Here is a 21,027-nt window from a genome sequence, read left to right on the forward strand (position 1 = left end):
GTTACCTAAATATTCATTTTATAGTGATTTTTCAATAGATGAGAAAAGCAAATAGGCATTTATTCCTACATTCCTTTTCTTCATTTGTTAATCATTTAATTTGCTTAACAAATATTTACCTGTATCTACTTTGTGTCAGACACTAGATGTCAGAGATATGATGATCAACAGTACTTACAACGCTATTGCTTTCCCGCTGAGTTTTAGAAACTGTTGCTGTTTTGGAACATCCCTTCTGTAGCTCCCTTACAAATACCTCAACTAGTATGTTCACTTCCTAACAACTAAATTCTGCTCTTACATCTGCCTTAACTGGCAGATGTGTAGTAGTCAGCCCATGTTTGACTTAATAACTAACCCATTACTGAAAACAGAAGATATGAAAGCAACAGCAGATATATGCCACTAACTATATTTTCACCAAGAGAATTAAACATTTCGGTGTGTCCATACTGACAAAGATGTCCTGTCTCATGCAAATCACATTCTACAATACATTAATTAAAAAAACAATTTTTTTTCCAATAGGATAGTATAACCTGTTTCAGATAACGGATAGGAAAAAAGTACCAAGGCTACTTCAAAGGAAGCCAGTTTCTGCCAGGTTAAAAACTATTAGAAAGACAACCAGAGGATCGAGGCATTGATATCCCTGCTTTTGTGCAACACACAGCCATTCGTTTTCAGATAAATAAGTAGGAAATACCCAAATAGCACCAAGGTGAAATCACAGTGATGAAAACAGACGAAAGAGCAGCAACTTTCTCCAAAGAACACAATAGGAAAGAGGGTGTAAGTGTAAGAAATTTTAAAATGATAATTACATCTCTGCTTTGGGTTATATGGCAATAATACCTACATCCCTCCCTCCCAGTTCCACGATACACATATAATGTCACCAAAGTATATCATAAATATCTCTCAGGAACTTGAGATACTGGGCATTTTACTCAAATATTTTAGAATTCAACCTAAGAAATATAATTTTAAAATACTATATGAAATGTGTCAAAGAATATCAGAATACCAGAACATTAAGAAGTGTACTGCGGGAATATACATTCATCATACATCACACACTTTTGGTACCTCCTCAAATCCCTTCTTCCATATTCCTCTTGAACAAAAACACACCTATTTGGTAGCACTTAAAATAATGATACTTCAAATTTGAAAGGCGAGTTATTTTGAATTGTCTGAAAACTTTTCAACTTAATTTTATGGAAAATAAATAAGTGGCTAAAAATGTCCATTACTTACAAACAAAAGAAAATAAATTCATTTCATAAGGCCATAATGTAAAATGCTGAAAGAGTAAAGTTTTCCTGACAAGAATCAGGGCATTTTGGTTGACTGGAGCCAAACCTGAATCAATGCTAAAGATGACCTCATAAAAACCTAAAATATATGTATTCTGGCTGATCTTTAATAAAATGTATTTGTACAGATGAAATGATCTCCTAATCATTAGTCTACTTCCTCACTCAAAAAAGCAGTGATTTCTAAAGAAGTTGATTTCAAAGCTATACAGTTTTATTCACAACTCTACAGAAATATTTGATTATTTGATATTATCTTTATCTTGCAGATACACTGAGACAAGATATAACAGAGATCTACATGGTATAGTTACAAAAGTGTCCTAGTTTTACCTGTATTTTCTGAAAATGGCCCAGTAAAAATTAGTTTAAATGACTTAAAGATCTCTGTCCAAAATTCTTAGGGGAAATATTTTTTGTTTTCCAGTGTTCATATTGGGTACAAGCAAAAGATTTCATTGCTACATTGATACAAAGAAGGGGGCACTACAATTTTCATGTAGCTACATAGAAAGTTTAGATCCAAAGTCACCTATTCAGACTGGTACATTCACCCTCATACATAGATGACTCTATGATTTATTTGGAAGATTATGCATTGCTAAATTATAGTGATAGCCATCTCCCCCTGCCTACCATATATTTGGCCTGTCTCTATATTAAGGGAGTGTAGGCCAAATTCTTTGATTCATTCACCATTTAATCATTAAGTACAAGGCAGCTCTGTAAGAAATACAAAAATTTTAGTAAGATAAACATTTTATGCTCCAAGTGCATGTTCTCTAACATGGTCTGTAATACAGGAGCCCAAATAAGTAATCCACTGCCCAGATGTCCAGATAAAATGCAAGAGGAACAGAAGTCACTGAGATTATTTCCACTGGGGCCAAAAGAAGAACCAACTGAGCTAGGCTTTCAAAGAGAAGCAGGACTTGTATATGCTGAGATCAACAGTCAAAGTGGAGGGTCTAATGTGGGAAAAAGATAAATAGCTCTCTTTGTTTAGAAGTTTAGTGTACATGGAGGTGTGTGTGTGTGTGTGTGTGTGTGTGTGTGTGTGTGTGAAGTATGGAAAGAGATTTGGAGCCAGATCATAAGAAGTTAAGAATAACATCCAAAGGAGCTGTCAACCTAAAAGATGTTACCAACATTTTTAGAAAAGCAAAACCAAAGGTAAAAACTGTGCAAATTAATGCAATGAAAAGTAAAAAGTAAATAAATATGTACCTGTTTTTGGGGCTTGTTTTCCTTCAACAGTCTCTTTGTGGGTTGACTACAGTGCTACTTCCAAAGAAGACATGCTAGAGGGTTTTGGACCCAGGTAACAACACATTATACGGTAGGACATTCCTACATCACTAGTATTCATTTTGGTTAAAAAACATCAACTCAAGCAAAAAAAAAAAAGTTTGGACTGACTTAATTCTACATATCATAAACATTCAATAGCAAAGAATCAAATGCTAACCAGGCAATGGAAGCAAAGACCATGCTGAATGATGTATCTGGCTGAACCAATCAAAACTGCCCATGTTGGACTCTTCAACATACAAAAGCACAGCAATTTCATATGTTCTATCCTAATAGCAATAACTACACCGATGGCAGCTTAATCAGTACTTTGAGGCAGCCTTCCCTTCGTGTTGCATGCTGGATGAGGACAGCTAAACTGAACATAGAGATTTATTAATTGTGACACAAAGCTGTTTGCATGCTAAGTCATGTTCTGGTTTATAGACTCAAATAAAAAAAAAAGAAAGAGGAAGAAAAAAATAGAGAAGAGGAAGAAGGACAACAAAACAGAAAAGAAAATATAAGGTGATCGTGGGACAGTTGTCCTCTTTAAAAGAGAGCGGAAATTTTGATTTTTAGGATTTTACCATGGTGAATATGGAAAAGATATAATTTTTTCCACACATGCAAATAAATGCTACTTACATAGTTAATTAACATTTACTGAGTGCTTACTTTATGCTATTAGGCACTTTACATACTTTTCCATTAAATATAAACAAGAACATTTCATTTATAAGATGAATAAGGTCTAAAAATCCAATGTATGCTACAGTGACTATAGTTTATAACACTCTATTGTATAACTAAAATTTGCTGAGAGTAGAACTTCAATGTTCTCCTCCCCACCTCCCAAAGGGTAAATATGTGAGGTGATAGATGTATTAACAAGATGGGTTCACAATGTATATCAAATCTCAAATCATCACATTGTATACTTTAAATATCTCACAATTATATATAATGTCTATTGTATCTCAATAAAGCTGGGAAAGAATATGAATAAAACAACAAGAGTTTGGTGGTTTCATACCATTTCTTAAAGGTGAGACTGCTGCCCTCATTCAAGGGTATCACAGCTCTTAAGGACTACATTAAGATCTGAAGCCAGCTCTGACTCCAAAACCTTTATTTTTCCTTCCTTTTCCTAATGTCTACAATGCAATGAACTCTACTGTGACACAAGAAGTTTTTTTTTTTTAATTTAAACATTTGTTGTTTTAATTCAGATGCTAAATATAAAATAACTCATGCTGTGTGCTTTAAGTGTGTTTTTGCTGAGCAAGGAAAATTTAGCACAAAAAGGAATGGGGTAACCATTTCATATGCTGAGAAACACTACACATTATATTTCAAGCAAACATTTTTTCAAAGGTAAGGTGAAATTCAATTCAACAAATACTTGAGGTTCTATTGTGTGTGAAACATTGTGAAGGGAGATCTGGATAAAGTTACAGTCCCATAATTAATGATCTGGTTAGAGACAGAGGTAAAAGTGGTGAAGATTCACCATTAATAAATGGAACTGGGAATACTCAAATACCCACCATTTTCACATGCACAGCAGAGTCTTGATTAGGCATTTCTTGGTTATCCAATCTTCTGGATTTCCCCAGGTGATGTCACAGTAAAGGAGAGAGAAAAAAAGTACACGTGACATACATATATTTCAGGCTGTTCCTGCATGTTAATGACATAGTAGGGTGGTACTTTTGGTTTGATTTAAATACCAAGTTACTGAAGGCAACTTTTTTCCTTTCCTAAGAAGCTCAGCAAAGATTTTCTCTATCTCACAAAGGCTGGAGTTAAAAATCTGTATGAAAAATTTGTAGCTCTCCCATAAGGACTTATATAGTGTTAATGAGATTTGAATAAAGAGTTCAAGTGAAAGTCTACATTTGCAAGAAAATGCTTTATTACAAGAATATTTTACCAACATTGTCTCTACATAGAAAGATGAAGTTTGTGGGAAAATTATGCATTACTATTACTGAATCAATGAAGGAATATATGAATAGAACTTAAGGAGAAACATAATACACAAAAGTCAAGTTTATTTTTTAATTGTCCCATATTAAACTCTTTAATTTTGTGAAATGATGTGACTAATATCTGAGGCGTGTCTGAATCTAGCAGTGTCTGGCCCAGAATAAGTATGTGATAGTGTTTGTTAACTGAATGATCATTTTACAGGTTTGGGTGGAATTTATACATATCAGTTTGTTAAACCAAAAAAAGTGGTTTTTAAAATATCTCTTAATAAAATAAAATAAAATACTTATCATTATTCTTTTTTTTTTTTTTTCATTTTTGCAGTATCACTCTTAGGGAAATTTACATACTTTTGTTCCTCAATGACTTTACTTTAGGTAAGTAAAAATTTTTAACAAAAGCAGTACTTAAAAGGCCAATGTTAAGGGCGCCTGGGTGGCTCAGTCAGTTGAGTGTCCAGCTCTTGGTTTTTGCGTAGGTCATGATCTCATGGTTCATGAGTTTGAGCCTCATGTTCAGCTGTGCGCTCTGACTGTGCAGAGCCTGCTTGGGATTCTCTCTCTTTGCCCCTCCCCCACTCACGCTCTCTCAAAATGAATAAAACTTAAAAAAAATTAAAAAGTAAATAAAAAGGGCAACTTTATCAAAAGGGGAAAAAACTTTTTTCTTAAAAGTTGGACATTATATATGTGTTCTTTATAATTAAAATTTATTGTAGCATTTTCTCAAATTCTAAAATTCATTCCTCCCCCTTTCATTTTAAATGCATTAAATTAGGAAATGTCTTATAAAAAGGTATTTCCTGCCCCCCCCCTCCCCGAAAGGTTGTTTGTAAGCTAATGGTTTTATGATTGGTGGCATCTTAGAGCTAAGTAAACAGTATTTCCAAATAGTAAGATACTTCCAATTTTTCACATGTGAAAAATAATGTACTATCTGCAGAAGTATCTATAATTCATAAAAGCTTTGATCACTACCCTGAAAATGTAATTGTAATGGTAGTTTGGGGGTTAGTAGTCTTTAGATGATCATGGTCAAACTGAAGTAACCCTTCCTTTCTGTCAATTCTCATAAACAAAGAAGATGTCACGGAAGTTGCCTGCAAATCTGTTTCTTCATTTATAGAAACTAAAGCATACAATACGCATATGGTTTTCCTTTGATGTTTAATATTGAAAAGGAGTCTACATTTGTCTGAAAGCACTATTTAAAGTACAGTAGAGTTGGGGTGCCTGGGTGGCTCAGTCAGTTAAGCATCCAACTCTTGATTTCAGCTCAGGTCATGATCTCACGATTCATTAGTTCAAGCGCCACATCGGGCTCCACACTAACAGTGTGGAGCCTGCTTGAGATCCTCTCTCTCTCTGCCCCTCCCCTGCTTGCACACATGCTCTCTCTCTCTCAAAATAAACAAACATTAAAAAAAAAATAAAGTACCGTAGAGTTTACAAAAACACCGTGTACCCTGAAACATCTGAAAAACCCAAAGGAAAAGAGAATTCAAGCAGTGCAGAATACATTTTAATATCTGGGAATCTCAGATGTTTTGTTACACAGAGCCAGGCAGCCCATTCCTCTTCACCACCCCACCCCCCAATTTTGCTCTTTTTGGAGCATTTACGTTTAGTAATAAAAGAAAAGGAAAAAAAAGCCAGTGTTATTCGAAAAAGTAACTGTCTTTCTCATGGTCTCTTCGTATTTTATTAAAAAAAAAACACAAACAGAAATTTGACAATGGCCAATTTTAGGACATATTTTTGATAAGTAAACCTAATAGTTTATGGATACCATGTAAATTTCAACTGAACATCCTTGCTCTCCCCAATTCTCACTGGTAATCTGACCAGAATGTATCCTTGTTCAGAGATAATATCACATAAAGTGATACTGTTGTCCTAATACAAAAATCACCCCATTGTTTCTATCATTACAAAAGTGTAAAGACTAAGGCATAAATGCCAGCATTCTGGCACTATTCTAAGGAAGACATTGAAAATTAGGGCAGGGTATTTTTAAACCAATAGGCTTGTAAGCCTATACTTGGTATATAATGTTCTGGCTTACTTTGCCAACAGTCATCTGTTGCAGATGCTTCAAGAGAAGAGCTGTTGGAAAAAACACATCAAGTGTAGAAGACATGTTCAAAAATAGAAAATACTACCCTGCAACTATGAACTCTCTTCACGGGAAGTTTTGAAGTTTCAAAGTCTTTGGAATTTTAAATGTGGACTGTAAAATGTGGAAATTGGAATAATTACTTTGTGTGCCTTCACTATGAGGTTAAGGTCTCTGCGCTAACAGTGTTTATTACAAAGAATCTGAAGCAAGAGGTAAGAACTTCGCTTGAATAGCACAAACTGGGTAACTGAATTAGCTATCATGGTTATTTCCTTCTGAGATCATTAACTTTACCTTGAAAAGATATTTACAAATCAATGACTGAAAATTTCTACATCTATATGAAAAAATTTACTTGCCTTTATACAAGTTTTAAAGTATCTGAAGGCAAACTGAATACTTTTTAAAGGCCTACTTGACTCTGTCTTACGGGAAAAGTGAACAAGATTAAATTCATTAACATTGGTTTAAAAAGTTGTGAGGCTGCTTTAATTGTAATACTTGCAGAAACATTTACACTATACAAGAATAAGGTAAAGAAAGTTTGAATGGTAAACTGCACACTACTTACATAAGATGCATATTACTATAATATGGACAGGGTATCAATCAGCAACAGTACTAAATTTCCAAATGAATCCATTTTTGCTACACTTTTCCAGCAACCTGTATTACTTATGATATAGCTTACGTTTTTAATAATGACACTTTCTTAGGACACGGAATAAAACTGTAAGTTTATTATTTCAGTAGCATTGTAAATCAGTTTCATGAAGCATTTAAATAATTCTCCCTAATTAGATTTTCAAGGCAGCAGTGAAAAAAATATATACAAACTAGAAAGTGAAACTTTCTCGATACAGACATAAACGAAAAATGAAACTGAACATTCTCAGGTCTTTCCTAAGCCTGTTGGGGGAAAGAAAAAAGAAACAATAGGAAAAGGTGGGAAGGGAAGAGAAGGAGATAGAAGAAAAATAGATTTCAAAGGCTAGTTATTTAAAAATTGGGAATTTATACCAATTTCCTTAAATAGTAAAACTTGGTTTCTCGGTCAGACTTTTATGGACACTTAAGAAAATGCACAATTTCAGAGCTTAGAATTTATTCACATATCCTCCCACCCCCACTGCCTTAATATCTAATAGCATTTTTCAAGAGGAATAAACCAAGGCACATGGAAATTAAGTAATTTATACTGATTACCCTAAGGGTACTCTGAGTTCTTCTGTCCTTGAATTTGTCCTAGAACAACAGCATAGGTGGTAAGCAATATCCAGGGATGCAGGGCTTGGATATACACTGCCAATAAAAACCAAGTAAATTGCTTTAAGAAATGGTGTGCTGTATTACCTAATTTTCCTGATTAAAAAAAAGAAAAAAAAAACTATAAAAAATAAGGTAAATTCAATTATTTAAATCTAAGTTAACCATAACATTCTAGGCTTTTACAGTAATATATGTTTGAATCTTAATTTTCAATATACAATTTGTTATAAACCTTAGAGATTGTGATCCAGCTTTTATCAATTCCTAAAACACACCAATATAATTACACTCCATGATATCTTGGCTAAAACTCACAGGCACGTAATAAAAATTATCTTTATTACTAGCCATAATAAATGCTTCCTAATCCTAGGGACACAAAGCATATCAATCAGCAAAATTAAGTCACAGAGCAACTAAATGAACAACAAAATTGGATCTTACAATGTTTTTTTTTTCCCCTTTGAGAAGAGATTTCTGAGGGTACTTTGCTTTTAGTTAACATTTATATGTGAAACAAGAAGCTCTTAAAATTAGATCCTATAAATTGTAATTTCTGAGACCCAAGGCACTGCAAGGTTATACATATTCATATCTTTGCAAATGTTAAAGTTTTGCATTTTACTGCTTTATTCTATTTTTATTTCCCTAATTTGTATTTTTAAATGCCTAAAATTTCACCAAGATACTGAACCAAATAAAAGATAAAGTTAAACAAAAGAAACTCATTTGTTTCCATGAACTGTACACACTTACCCTGAATGTAACCGGACCAGCTACACCAGCGAAAGAAAATTCTTCCTGTCTGAGAAGTACTAATATAGCACAAGGTGCAACTGAGGGCGGTTCCAAAAGTCTTGGCTAAGCTCTATGCAAAAACAGTCTTGTGACGCATTACTACACAGTGCTTTATTATGCTCTGGGTGACACTTGCTAGCTCTGAGCTAGTCCCCAGCCAGTCAACAGAAAATTATCAACTGAAATAATGTGACAGTTAAGAGAAGGTAAATCTGTACTATTAGAGCTGGCAACTTGCTCTGCAAAGAAAAACAGAGCCTCCATATTAACACTTACAAATACTCCCTTCCTCATCCTGTTTTTTGGTTGCCAGTGTACTTGTGGTATATGCATTTTTATGTATGAAATTATAGTGCAACAGAAGGTAAAACAAAATTAGGTTGTGGTTGCCAAGGACTGGGGGAGAGGAGAATGGGTAGCCACGACTCAATGAGTACAAAGTTTCAATTTGGAAAATGAAGAGTTCTAGAGATGGATGGTGGTGATGGTTGCACAACCTCAGTGTATTTAATGCCACTGAACTGTACACTTAAAAATAGTTAAAACAGACAGGGGCGCCTCGGTGGCTCGATCAGTTAAGCATCCAACTTCGGCGCAGGTCGTGATCTCGTGGTCTGTGAGTTCGAGCCCTGTGTCCGGGCTCTCTGTGCTGACAGCTCAGAGCCTGGAGCCCGCTTCAGGTTCTGTCTCCCCCTCTGCCCCTCTCCTGCTCAGTCTTTGTCTCTCTCTCTCTCTCTCTCTCTCAAAAATAAGTAAACGTTAAAAATATTTAAAATAGTTAAAATAGTAAATTTGATGTTGTATTTTATCACAATTTTTAAAAGATTACCTCATTTAAGACACATGAAAAAATACATGATGCATTTAAGATACATGAAAAAATACATGATGCATGCTAAGTGGTCACTAGAATGTTATGAGCCTTTACTACAGGGCACTGGGATTTAAGTGATTTTTATTTTTATGTTTTTCTTCATATGCCTACACTGCAAATTTTATCAAGACCATGCATAGATTTGCTAAAAAAAATTTGAACACAATGAAAACTAAGTTTCATTGAAAATTTTGTTAAAAAATGGAAAAACATGCCTTTCCTGTTGGAAATAAGTGGTCAATCTTTTGTGAAGAAAAATATTTTTAACTTTTAAAGAGAACAAGTCTTGTTTTTAACTTGACTAGCAGGACTGCAATATGCTAATGCCATATGTCAGGGCCTTATAGATAAGTTATGCTTACCCCCGGGGAAGCTTTATCATTAGGAACATGAGGAAGCTACACTTTAGTAAATAAATTTTTATATCTGCCCTCTCTTTTCTATGTTCAAGAGAAATCGAACTCACGCAACATTTCAGTAATCAAATTTTGTGAAGTAGCATGCTCTATTAAAAACAAACTCCCAATTTTTGTTAACGAATTTTAAAAAGGCCACTAACAAATTATCCAAACTTGGTATCTACCAAAGGTTAAAAACTTGGCACAGCTATCTTATTTTAATAAGATAAGAAGACTTACAACAAAACATTCTTCTACAAGGAAAATCTTTTATACTCTACTAATGGAGGCTCAAGGGCAACCAGGTGATCCTTTTTAAAAATACTCTGTATTATATATGAATATTATGACTTAATTGTCCTGCAATATATCAATATAGGTAGCCATAATAAGAATTTTAAAGATACCACTTAGAAAGATGACTCAAGATAAGTCATTCTCAACAACAATACAGGATGCTGGAGTCAGAGTTCCTTTTTGGAGGGCTATTTAGAAATACTATTAAAAACTTTAGAAATATACATTCCTTTTGACACAACAATTTTATGCCCTAAGGATTTTATCCTAAGGAAATAAGGCAGTACACAAAGATCTAGTCGCCAAAGATATACAGCTGCCATCTAGTACACAAAGATACATACTACAGACTTGTTTTATAATACTGAGAAATTGTAAACAACCTAAATGCCCAATATCTAAATTATCATTAATATAAAAGAGGTGAATACACTGTGGTATACACATAAAATATAAGATTATAGTTCCCAACATTATTAATTGTTAAAATTTATTGTACGTTTACCATGTGTCAGATACTTCTAAGTCCTTGAGATACTTCATCTCATATAATACTCATAACCCTATAATGTATGTGTTATCATTATCTTCATTTGATAGGTGAATTAATTAAGGCTATAGCTGGCAAGTGACAGAAATGGATTCAAACTCAGGTCTCTGACTTCAGAATTCATGCCTGTAAATCACTGGACAGTACTGCTCTATGAGATCAGTATGGAGATGTACATGATCTACTATTGAGTGAAAAAAGTTATGAGAATATCTACAGCAAGAGTCCAATTTGGGGGGAATTCTTTACACAAGCATAGTAAAGTCTAAAATAGAACACATAAGACAGTATCTGTGATGGGATTATGGGACCATTTTTTTTTTTCTGAGCTTTATACAATGAATTTCATGGGGAACAAAAAATGATTTAAAATGTTACAGTAGTAGCACAAATGTGTATAATCAGAAAAGAACGTTAAAAAATAAATTAAAAAAACACCTGGAGCTAGTCAATATCATGGACAGATGATTTGAAACAGTGTTTTCTTTTCTTTCTTTCTTTTTTTTAACTTAAATCCAAGTTAGTTAACATATAGTGTAATAAGGGTATCAGGAATTGAATTTAGTGATCCATCACTTACATAACCCAGTGCCCATCTTAACAAGTGCCTTCCTTAATGCCCATCACCCATTTAGCCCATTCCCCCCATCCAACACCTCTCCAGCAATCCTCAATTTGTTCTTTGTACTTAAGAGTCTCTTATGGTTTGCCTCCCTATTTTTATCTTATTTTTCTTTCCCTTCCCCTATATTCATCTGTTTTGTTTCTTAAATTCCACATATGAATGAAATCACAATCAACTCATCTTCAACAAACCAGGAAAGAATATCCAATGGAAAAAAGACAGTCTCTTCAGTAAATAGTATTGGGAAAACTGGACAGCCAAGCAGATAAATGAAACTAGACCATTTTCTTACACCATACATAAAAATAAATTCAAAATGGATGAAAGACCTAAATATAAGACAGGAAACCATCAAAATCCTAGAGGAGAAAACAGTCAACAACCTCTTTGGACCTCAGCCACAACAAGTTCAGACTTGACATGTCTCTGGGGGCAAGGGAAACAAAAGCAAAAATGAACTATTGGGACCTCATCAAGATAAACAGCTTCTGCACAACAAAGGAAACGATCAGCAAAACTAAAAGGTACCCGAAGGAATGGGAGAAGATATTTGCAAATGACATTTCAGACAAAATTAAATTTCAGACAATGCAATGCATTTTCAGACAATGCAATGATATTAGTATCCAAAATCTATAAAGAACTTATCAAACTCAACACCCAAAAAACAAATAATCCAGTGAAGAAATGGGCAAAAGACATGAATAGACACTTTTCCAAAGAAGACATCCAGATGGCTAACAGACACATGAAAAGATGTCCAATATTACTCATCATCAGGGAAATGCAAATCAAAACCACAGTGAGATACCACTTCACACCTGTCAGAATGGCTAAAATTAACAACTCAGGAAAAAACAGATGTTGGCGAGGATGTGGAGAAAGGGGAACACTTCTGCTGTTGGTGGGAATGCAAACTGGTGCAGCCACTCTGGAGAACAGTACGGAAGTTCCTCAAAAAATTAAAAATTCAGCTACCCTATGACCTAGCAATTGCGCTACTAGGTATTTATCCAAAGGATACAAAAATGCTGATTCGAAAGGACACATGCACCCCAATGTTTATAGCAGCACTATCAACAATAGTCAAATTATGGAAAGAGCCCAAATATCCATCAAATAATGAATGGATAAAGAAGATGTGGTATATATATGCAATGGAATATTACTCAGTGATCAGAAATAATGAAATCATGGGGTGCTTGGGTGGCTTAGTTGGTTGAGTGTCCGACTCTTAATTGCAGCTCAGGTCATGATCTCAGGGTTTGTTGAGTTCGAGCCCTGCATCGGGCTCTGCACTCATAGACCAAAGCCTGCTTAGGATTCTCTCTCTCTCTCTCTCTCTCTCTCTCTCTCTCTGCCCCTCCCCCATGCATGCTTCCTCTTTCTCTCTCAAAATAAATAAATAAAGTTAAAAAAAGAATGAAATCTTGCCATTTGCAACGTAGAGGAACTAGAATGTGTTATGCTAAACAAAACAAGTCAGTTAGTGAAACAGTATTTCTAATGGGGAGACAAAAGCAAGGAACTCACCCAGTTTGCTCTAAAATAAAACAAAATACAGGGGCGCCTGGGTGGCTCAGTCGGTTGAGCGTCCGACCGGCTCAGGTCATGATCTCACAGCTCGTGAGTTCGAGCCCCGTGTCGGGCTCTGTGCTGACACCTCAGAGCCTGGAGTCTGCTTCTGCTTCTGTGTCTCCCTCTCTCTCTGCCCCCAACCCACTCGCACTCTGTCTCTGTCTCTGTCAAAAATAAATAAACATTAAAAAAATTTTTTTTAAAAAATAAAACAAAATACAGTATGAAAAGAAAGATGACTAGTATATTATCAAAGAGGTAGAAGATAGCTTTGGTGCCCTGGTGTTCTGTCCTGCTAGTCTAAGGAAAGGAGAGAAGAGAGGAAATAGGAGTACGGCTTCCTGACTACAGGGAACTTTTCCCACAGTTTAATTCCACCCAGTGGGTATAGGAACTGGGGGTTGGATGGGATGTCTGGTGGGCTATCCCTCCAAATGGGACTAACATTTTTCAAGCACTTTCTTACCTTGTGTGTCAGAGTCCCAGAAGCATGCAATGGCCTTTTATATATTGTGGGACCAAGGGCAGGGGCTACCCTAAGATGGCCCACTTTAGAATAAAGATTATTTTGAGTTAAAAATAATCAAGACCCAGCAGATTTAGGAAAAGCTCTTTACCTCCACCCTCCTACCCCTTACAACTGCCTATAATAATTCAGATAAAAGACCTTCTCCAGAAAGACAGCTATCATCATAGATAACTACACTACTATAAATTAGGTAGAGTGGACAGAGAGGAACCTAGCAAGGCCTCTTTGATCCAAGTTCTCTCTTTGTCCCACCATTTCTAAGTGGCCCAGCAAGTATTTGTTTATTCTTCCTCAGGCTTGCATTCCTTCCCTTTGAAGACCCAGACCCCTTCTCCTTGTTCACAATGACATACATACTTCATTCTGCCTGTCTTTGGAATTTCCATGTCTTTGTGGGTTCTCCAGATGTCTGCTATTAAGTTTGATTTTTCCTCCTGTTAATCTGTCTCATGTCAATTTGATTCTTAGCCTAGCGAAAAGGACCTTGAGGGGACAGGATATTCTTGCTCCCTGGTAACATGTTCCATTTTAATGTATTCAGTAAAGCCTTACAAAAAAGATAATATTCCCTCTTTATTGTTGATAAGAAATCTAAGGTCTGAAGGGGTTACTTACTACTTATGTGACTTTTCTCTTATTACATCATGCTGTTTCTAGGCAATAATATACACATAACACACGAGAGGGCTAAAGATGTCTGTGAATAAGAATAATGTTTTGAAACTGTGCCACAAAAAAAAAAAAAAAAAGAACAAGAACACAAACACAATCAAAGTACAGAGAAAAAGAAAATGAATTTTGTTTGAAATCGCTCTCAGATACGATGTTTTGTTTTTGAAAGGGAATATAAAGGTTTTAGAAGTAAGAAGTTGGAGGCTTTTTAGCAGCACAATGAAGACCATTCAGTAGTGGACTCGAAGACTGGTCCCTGTTGCCTTGGGAGTTTCTTTACTCCTGGTCATAGAAACAAATCATTCATGAAGCTCCTAAAGGAAACTCTACGCTCGTAATTGATATGCCAAAGAGCACAGAACTTCTCGTACAGGACTCAAATCTGTGGAAGATGTGTCTCCCCTTATAACACTGAAACTGGCTGTCTTTATCAATGAGAAAAAAAGATACTCATTTGTACTTCTGAGTAACTAGTTACAACTTTTTAGATACTGTCAATTATTCAATCAACTTGAAAAGCTAAAAATGATCACTTCATATTTGCCATCAAAAAGTTTCTCAAGATTTTGAAATAATGAAAAAACAAAAAGTCCACAGAAAATCAAATCTATCTGTTTAAACCTTAATAACTTATTTATTGATTGATTCACTTTCCCTTTAATCTTGGGGCTGAGAAGTAAAGGGAATAAAAGTACTCCATTACTTCATAGTTGTATGTGAAAGAAATCCCTTCACAATTCTACATAAAACCTGTAGTAAGTATACTTTATTTCTCAACTATTTAATCTAAGACATAACTACTAACTCAGTTTACCATGATCCTATAATTTGGCTATGGAATGTATTTTTAAACTCCAATCTGAATGTGACTGACACCCTAGGAAAGTATTCCAAACAAAACAATAAAATCATATAAGAAAGACCATTCAGTAGGAGGTGAGATGCAATACTCTCTGTAAGGATTCTTGCAAAACTTGTTCCTGCTAATTCCTGTAATTGCTGTATGATATATATAGAAAGATGATTTTTTAAACATGTAAAACATCCATCTAAGCATTTGACTTCTCTTATAACTCCTCTAAAGAAGGCAAGAGTCAACTAACTTCAACACTGTGACTGATCAACACAGAATTGAAACAGATGTTGTTAATGTTTATATGAATACAATTTTAAATGTTTAAGGAGCCAAATCAGAGATGGAACAATGAATCCTTCCATTTTGGGATGAACAGGAAGTAAAGATCTTCTGTAAGTTTCTTCTCATTTAAAATCATTCCAAAAACTTATCCTATTAGGTGATTGTTAGTGAAGTTGACTGCTGCATTTATGAATTTACAGGCATATATGCAAACTGAGGAAAACCTGTGGTTCTAATCTCAATGCATTTCTTAAAAACTCTGCAAAAATCTAGGATTGAGTAACTTAATTTTCAGAAACTCAAATGCAGTTCTCAAACATGGTTTATAACTTTTTTAACTTAAAAAGTAGTAAATTCTGTAGTTTAAACTCCTTTAGAGGAAATGACATGTATGTTGCAACAGGTAGGTCAAGTTCAAGAAAATTGGGGGCACCTGGGTGGCTCAGTTGGTTGAGCACCCGACTTTGGTCCCCTGTTGGGCTCTGTGCTGACACCTCCGAGCCTGGAGCCTGTTTCGGATTCTGAGTCTCCCTCTCTGCCCCTCCCCAGTTCCTGCTATCTCTCTCTCTCAAAAATAAATAAAAACATTAAAAAAAAAAAAAGTTCAAGAAAACTGGATGTAATACTGTATCATTAATGAAGGGAGTCTTCACTGGCTCTCCTCTGAAAGGCACTATGTTCTAATATTCCAAGATGCTTAGCACTGAAATTGTTGTTTCCATTTTATTATATCTGATCTCTGTACCTGAAATGGAACAAGAAGAAAAACTTTGTTTTAATTTTGGACTCCTTCCACAATCACACAGTTGGTATTCTGTCTGTTGAAAAGAAACAGTATTGTTTAAGATTGTTCTTTTGGTATGGGTTATACTAAAAAAATAGCAAAAATGGTTATGTTATTTATGCTTTTATTGTTCATGTTATTATATCCAATACCTCTAAATGGAGAGTACAAAAACTTACTATCTTCTTTTTGCTCTGCAGGATAAACTCATTTAAAAAATAGAAAGGTAAAGAAAATGATGAAGAAATTTATTTTGAAAGAGATTCAAACTTATAAATAACTTATAGCAAAGGATTACTTGAAATTATACGGAGGATGAATGAGAACTTGAGTTTTAAAAGTATGTAAATAGAAAAAACCACAAAATATAGTCCTAAAAGGACTAAAAAAACTTCCTTAAATATTAATAAACTCAGTATGTTAGACCAAAGTACTTAATTTAACCTATGAAAAGTTTTGGTAACATATGTTCAACAATGGAACATGTGTTCATCAGAATGGAACTTATAAAAGTAGGTTTATCAGAGAATGGCCTTCAAAGTGCTTTATACTTTATAGTCAGGCATCATACTGGTGATCTCTTTCAAACTTTTAAAGGGCTCCATGCTAGATATAAACTGCTTAACAACACATAAAAAAGAGGTTAAGCTATCCAATTCCATTTATGAAACTAGTATAAAACCCTGAATCAAAAGCCTATCAAAAATAGTACAAAAAGGGGGGGGGGGGTACCTGGGTGGCTCAGTCAGTTAAACTTGCAACTTCAGCTCAGGTCATGATCTTACCTCTGTGGATTCAAGCCCTGTGTCAGGCTCTGTGCTGACAGCTCAGAGCCTGGAGCCTGCTTCGGATTCCATGTCTCCCTCTCTCTTTCTCTGTCCCTCCCCCGCTCATGCTCTGTCTCTTTCTCCCTCAAAAATAAATAAACATTAAAAAAAAATTTTGGGGGGGGGGCGCCTGGGTGGTTCAGTCGGTTAAGCGTTTCACTTCAGCTCAGGTCATGATCTCGCGGTCCGTGAGTTCGAGCCCCGCGTCGGGCTCTGTACTGACAGCTCAGAGCCTGGAGCCTGTTTCAGATTCTGTGTCTCCCTCTCTCTCTGACCCTCCCCCGTTCATGCTCTGTTTCTCTCTGTCTCAAAAATAAAAAAACGTTAAAAAAAATTTTTTTTAAGTAGTACAAAAAGGGGATACATAACCTAAGTTCACATATGAATATAGATACAAAAGTCCTAGGGGCGCCTGGGTGGCTCAGTCCATTAAACGTCGGACTTCAGCTCAGGTCATGAACTTGCAGTTCGTGGGTTTGAGCCCCGCATAGGGCTGGCTCTGTGCTGACAGCTCAGAGCCTGGAACCTGCTTCAGACTCTGTGTCTCCCTCTCTTTCTATTCCTCCCCTACTTGTACACTATCTCTCTTTCTCAAAAATAAATAAAAATTAAAAAAAAAAAAGTAAAAAAACAGTCCTAAATAATAATGCAGTAACAAGCTAAATTCAATAGTATAGATAATCACTCAACATGGCTGAATCAAATATATCATAAAACTCAATTAACAGTCATTACAGAGGAATAAAGGATCACAGCTGACTGTATTTTCTTCTTCATATTCTTTGGTATTTTCTAAATTTTCTGTAATGAACCTACCTTATGCCCAGAAGAAAACAAATATTATTTTTAAAAAGTTACATGGCCTGGGGCCCTGGGTGGCTCAGTTGGTTAAGCATCTGACTTCAGCTCAGATCATGATCTCATGGTTCATGAGTTCAAGCCCCAAGTTGGGCTCTGTGCTGAGGCTCAGAGCCTGAAGCCTGCTTTGGATTCTGTGTCTCCCTCTTCCTCTGCCACTCCTCACCTACACTGTCTCTCTCTCTGTCCCAAAAATAAAATTAAACATTAAAAAAAATTTTCTAGGGGTGCCTGGGTGGCTCAGTTGGTTAAGTGTCTGACTTTAGCTCAGGTCATGATCTCACAGCTCGTGAGTTTGAGCCCCACGTCGGCCTCTCTGCTGATAGCTCAGAGCCTGGAGCCTGCTTTGGATTCTGTGTCTCCCTCTCTCTCTGCCCCTCCCCAACTCATTCTCTCTCTCTCTCTCAAGAATAAACACTAAAAAACTTTTTTTTTTTAATAAAAAAAAAGTTACATGTCGCAAAATGTAAGAATTAAGAAATACATATAATGCTACTACATCTTTGGACAAAATGGACATGCCATATGTTAAGCCATATTTATGAAGGTAAAATGAAAATTATCTATTGAGGTAAAATCCTACCTTACTACTTTTTCTGGAGTAAGAAAAACTTCCTCATTCTTTGGCTGGGAGGATAAACTAATGAGTAAGCTACACAAACTATTTAAACATTATGTTAGATTCTCCTCCCACTCTGTATATCGAATGAAGTCATAATGTGTAAATGAGGAGTCATATACAAATTAGGCTCAGTAAAGCATTATAAAGAATTAGTACATTGGTTTAAAGAAGGCATTTAGGTGGGTGGGGAATTGGGATAAAAAGATAAAGGGGATTAAGAAGTACAAAGTGCCTGGGTGGCTCAGTCGGTTAAGCGTCCAACTTCAGCTCAGGTCATGATCTCACGGTTTGTGGGTTCAAGCCCATGTCGGGGCTGTGCTGACAGCTCGGAGCCTGAAGCCTGCATTGGATTCTGTGTCTCCCTCTATCTCTGCCCCTCCCCCATTCACGCTCTGTTTCTCTCTCTCAAAAATAAATAAACATTAAAAAAAAAAAAAGAAACACCAACTGGAAGTTATGAAATAAAGTCACGGAGATGAAAAGTAGGGCATAGGAAATATAGTCAATAACACTGTATAATCTTGTATGGTGAAGATGACGACTACACTTATCATGGTGAGCATGAACTGTTGAATCACTATGTTATACACCTGAAACTAACAGAATACTGTATGTCAACTACACTTCAATAAAAAGAAGCAGCAGCAGTCAATAGCACACATTTAAAGATTTGAAAGGAGGGTCACTCTTAGACTACTCAAAAATGGAAGTGAAACAAAAAGACTTGGAAAAATACATTCCTAACATACTCTCATGGTTAAAATCATTATAAAACCCCTTGCAAATCAAGAAAAATAACTTAGACAATTCAGAAAAGAAGAAAATAAATGGCCACTATTATTTTTAAAGGTTCAGCTGAATATTTAAAAACATATTATTTGGTAAAAATGAGAAAAAAAAAATGACACCTCTTCCCAGGAAAACAGGGAGCTAGGTACTTGTATATACTGCTGGTGGAAATGTAAATTGGTACAAACTTTTCAGGGGGTAACCCGAGAGTACATTCAAAAGCCTTAGATTTGTGCATGTCCTTTGACCTAACATTCTACTTAAACAGTTACTGATTTGCAAAGATGCTACATGAATATTTACTGATACATTATTTACCATAATGAAAAATGGAAAACAATCTAAATGCTCAACAATGAAGAACTTGCTAAAATAAATTATGATATAATAACATAAAGGAATATAATACTCTAAAATAAGTATAGAACTGGTAAGGAATAAATTAATAAATGAATAATCTTATTAAAAACAATGTTACAGGGGCACCTGGGTGGCTCAGTCCATTAAGTGCCTGGCTCTTGATTTTAGCTCAGGTCATGATGTCATAGTTGGTGAGTTCAAGTGCTACATTGGGCTCTGCACTGATAGTGCTGAGCCTGCTTGGGATTCTCTCTCTCCCTCTCTCTCTGTCCCTTCCCTGCTAGTGCTATAGCTCTCTCAAAATAAATAAGTAAACTTAAAAATATAAAAATAAAAACAATGCTACAATATAATCTCATGCTGAGACATGCATAGAAAAACAAAGGAGTATACTAAAATCTGTTTGTTTTTTTTTTAAGCTGGTGAAAATTGCTGATTACTTCTTTTTGTTTACCTAGATGTAGTAATTTTTTTATATCAGCATGCATTATATCATATAAAATAAAAAGATAATCAGGGGAAAATTAAGCTTAAAACAGGTAAATTAAAAGGGAGAAATTCTTTATAAAAAACTGGATCTAATTCAGGTACTAATGAGTCCTTAATTGTTAAAACTTCCCTAAAACAGAGCCATATGACTGGAAATCCACACATGTGAACTTCATGAATAAATTTTTAAACATCTATACTCTATCATATGATATGCTTGTTTTTAGTGTATTAGAGGGGATTCAAAATTAGTGAAATACATGTAGAAGCTTTATTCTTTATAAAAGCCCATGTTTCTCATACAACTTTAGTGAAATTAAATTTCAGTAACTGAAAATGATATTATAATTATATATGCCAAGCCTGAAAGTATGCTACTCAGGTCAATTTAACCACGTACAAATTATGATTGCAGGCCAGCAAGGATTAGGCCCTAGAGGGCTAGGTACTCAGGTGAAAAACTGTTGCTCAACATTCTCTCTCCATTCTGAATCTTTTTCTTTTTCTTCTTTTGAGTTTTATTTATTTATTTTGAGAGATGGGGAGGGGCAGAGAGAGAAGGAGAGAGAGAGAATCCCAAGCAGGCTCTGCAGTGGCACTGTCAGTGCAGAGCCCGATAAGGGGCTCGAACTCACTAACCATGAGATCATGACCTGAGCCATGATCTTAACCAACTGAGCCACCCAGGTGCCCCTCCATTCCCAATCTTTATAACTTTAAGAAAGATGTATGATGATATAATTAGACATTCTGCTTTTATCTCCAGGCCTGAGAGCTCAAACAGAATACTGTTTAGAGACAATTGTTAAATCATTACTTAATATGAAGCTCCTATAAGAGAACATCAT

The 21,027-nt window shown here is 35.4% G+C and overlaps 1 protein-coding gene across 5 annotated transcripts in view; it reads right to left on the bottom strand.

Annotated features, from left to right (window-relative positions):
- The window catches only part of NT5C3A (5'-nucleotidase, cytosolic IIIA), a 52,021-nt gene that overhangs the window by 11,566 nt on the left and 19,428 nt on the right, over positions 1-21,027 (bottom strand). The window contains exons 1-3 of one of the 5 annotated variants that reach the window (XM_019443767.2): positions 8,748-8,870; positions 7,929-8,024; positions 4,160-4,214 (exon numbers count right to left, since the gene is read on the bottom strand). The exons of 1 other annotated variant lie outside the window; for it this stretch is intronic. In XM_019443767.2, coding sequence (XP_019299312.1) covers positions 4,160-4,195 — 36 coding nt within the window. In that variant the 5' untranslated portion in view covers positions 4,196-4,214; positions 7,929-8,024; positions 8,748-8,870. Of the gene's footprint in view, positions 1-4,159; positions 4,215-7,928; positions 8,025-8,747; positions 8,871-21,027 lie in introns of those variants that run through there. 3 more of the 5 variants (XM_019443768.2, XM_019443769.2, XM_019443770.2) reach the window with 3 other exon arrangements.

Source organism: Panthera pardus, unplaced genomic scaffold (assembly GCF_024362965.1).
Source record: "Panthera pardus isolate Hobbes unplaced genomic scaffold, ASM2436296v1 HiC_scaffold_8, whole genome shotgun sequence".
Classification (NCBI taxonomy): Eukaryota; Metazoa; Chordata; class Mammalia; order Carnivora; family Felidae; genus Panthera; species Panthera pardus.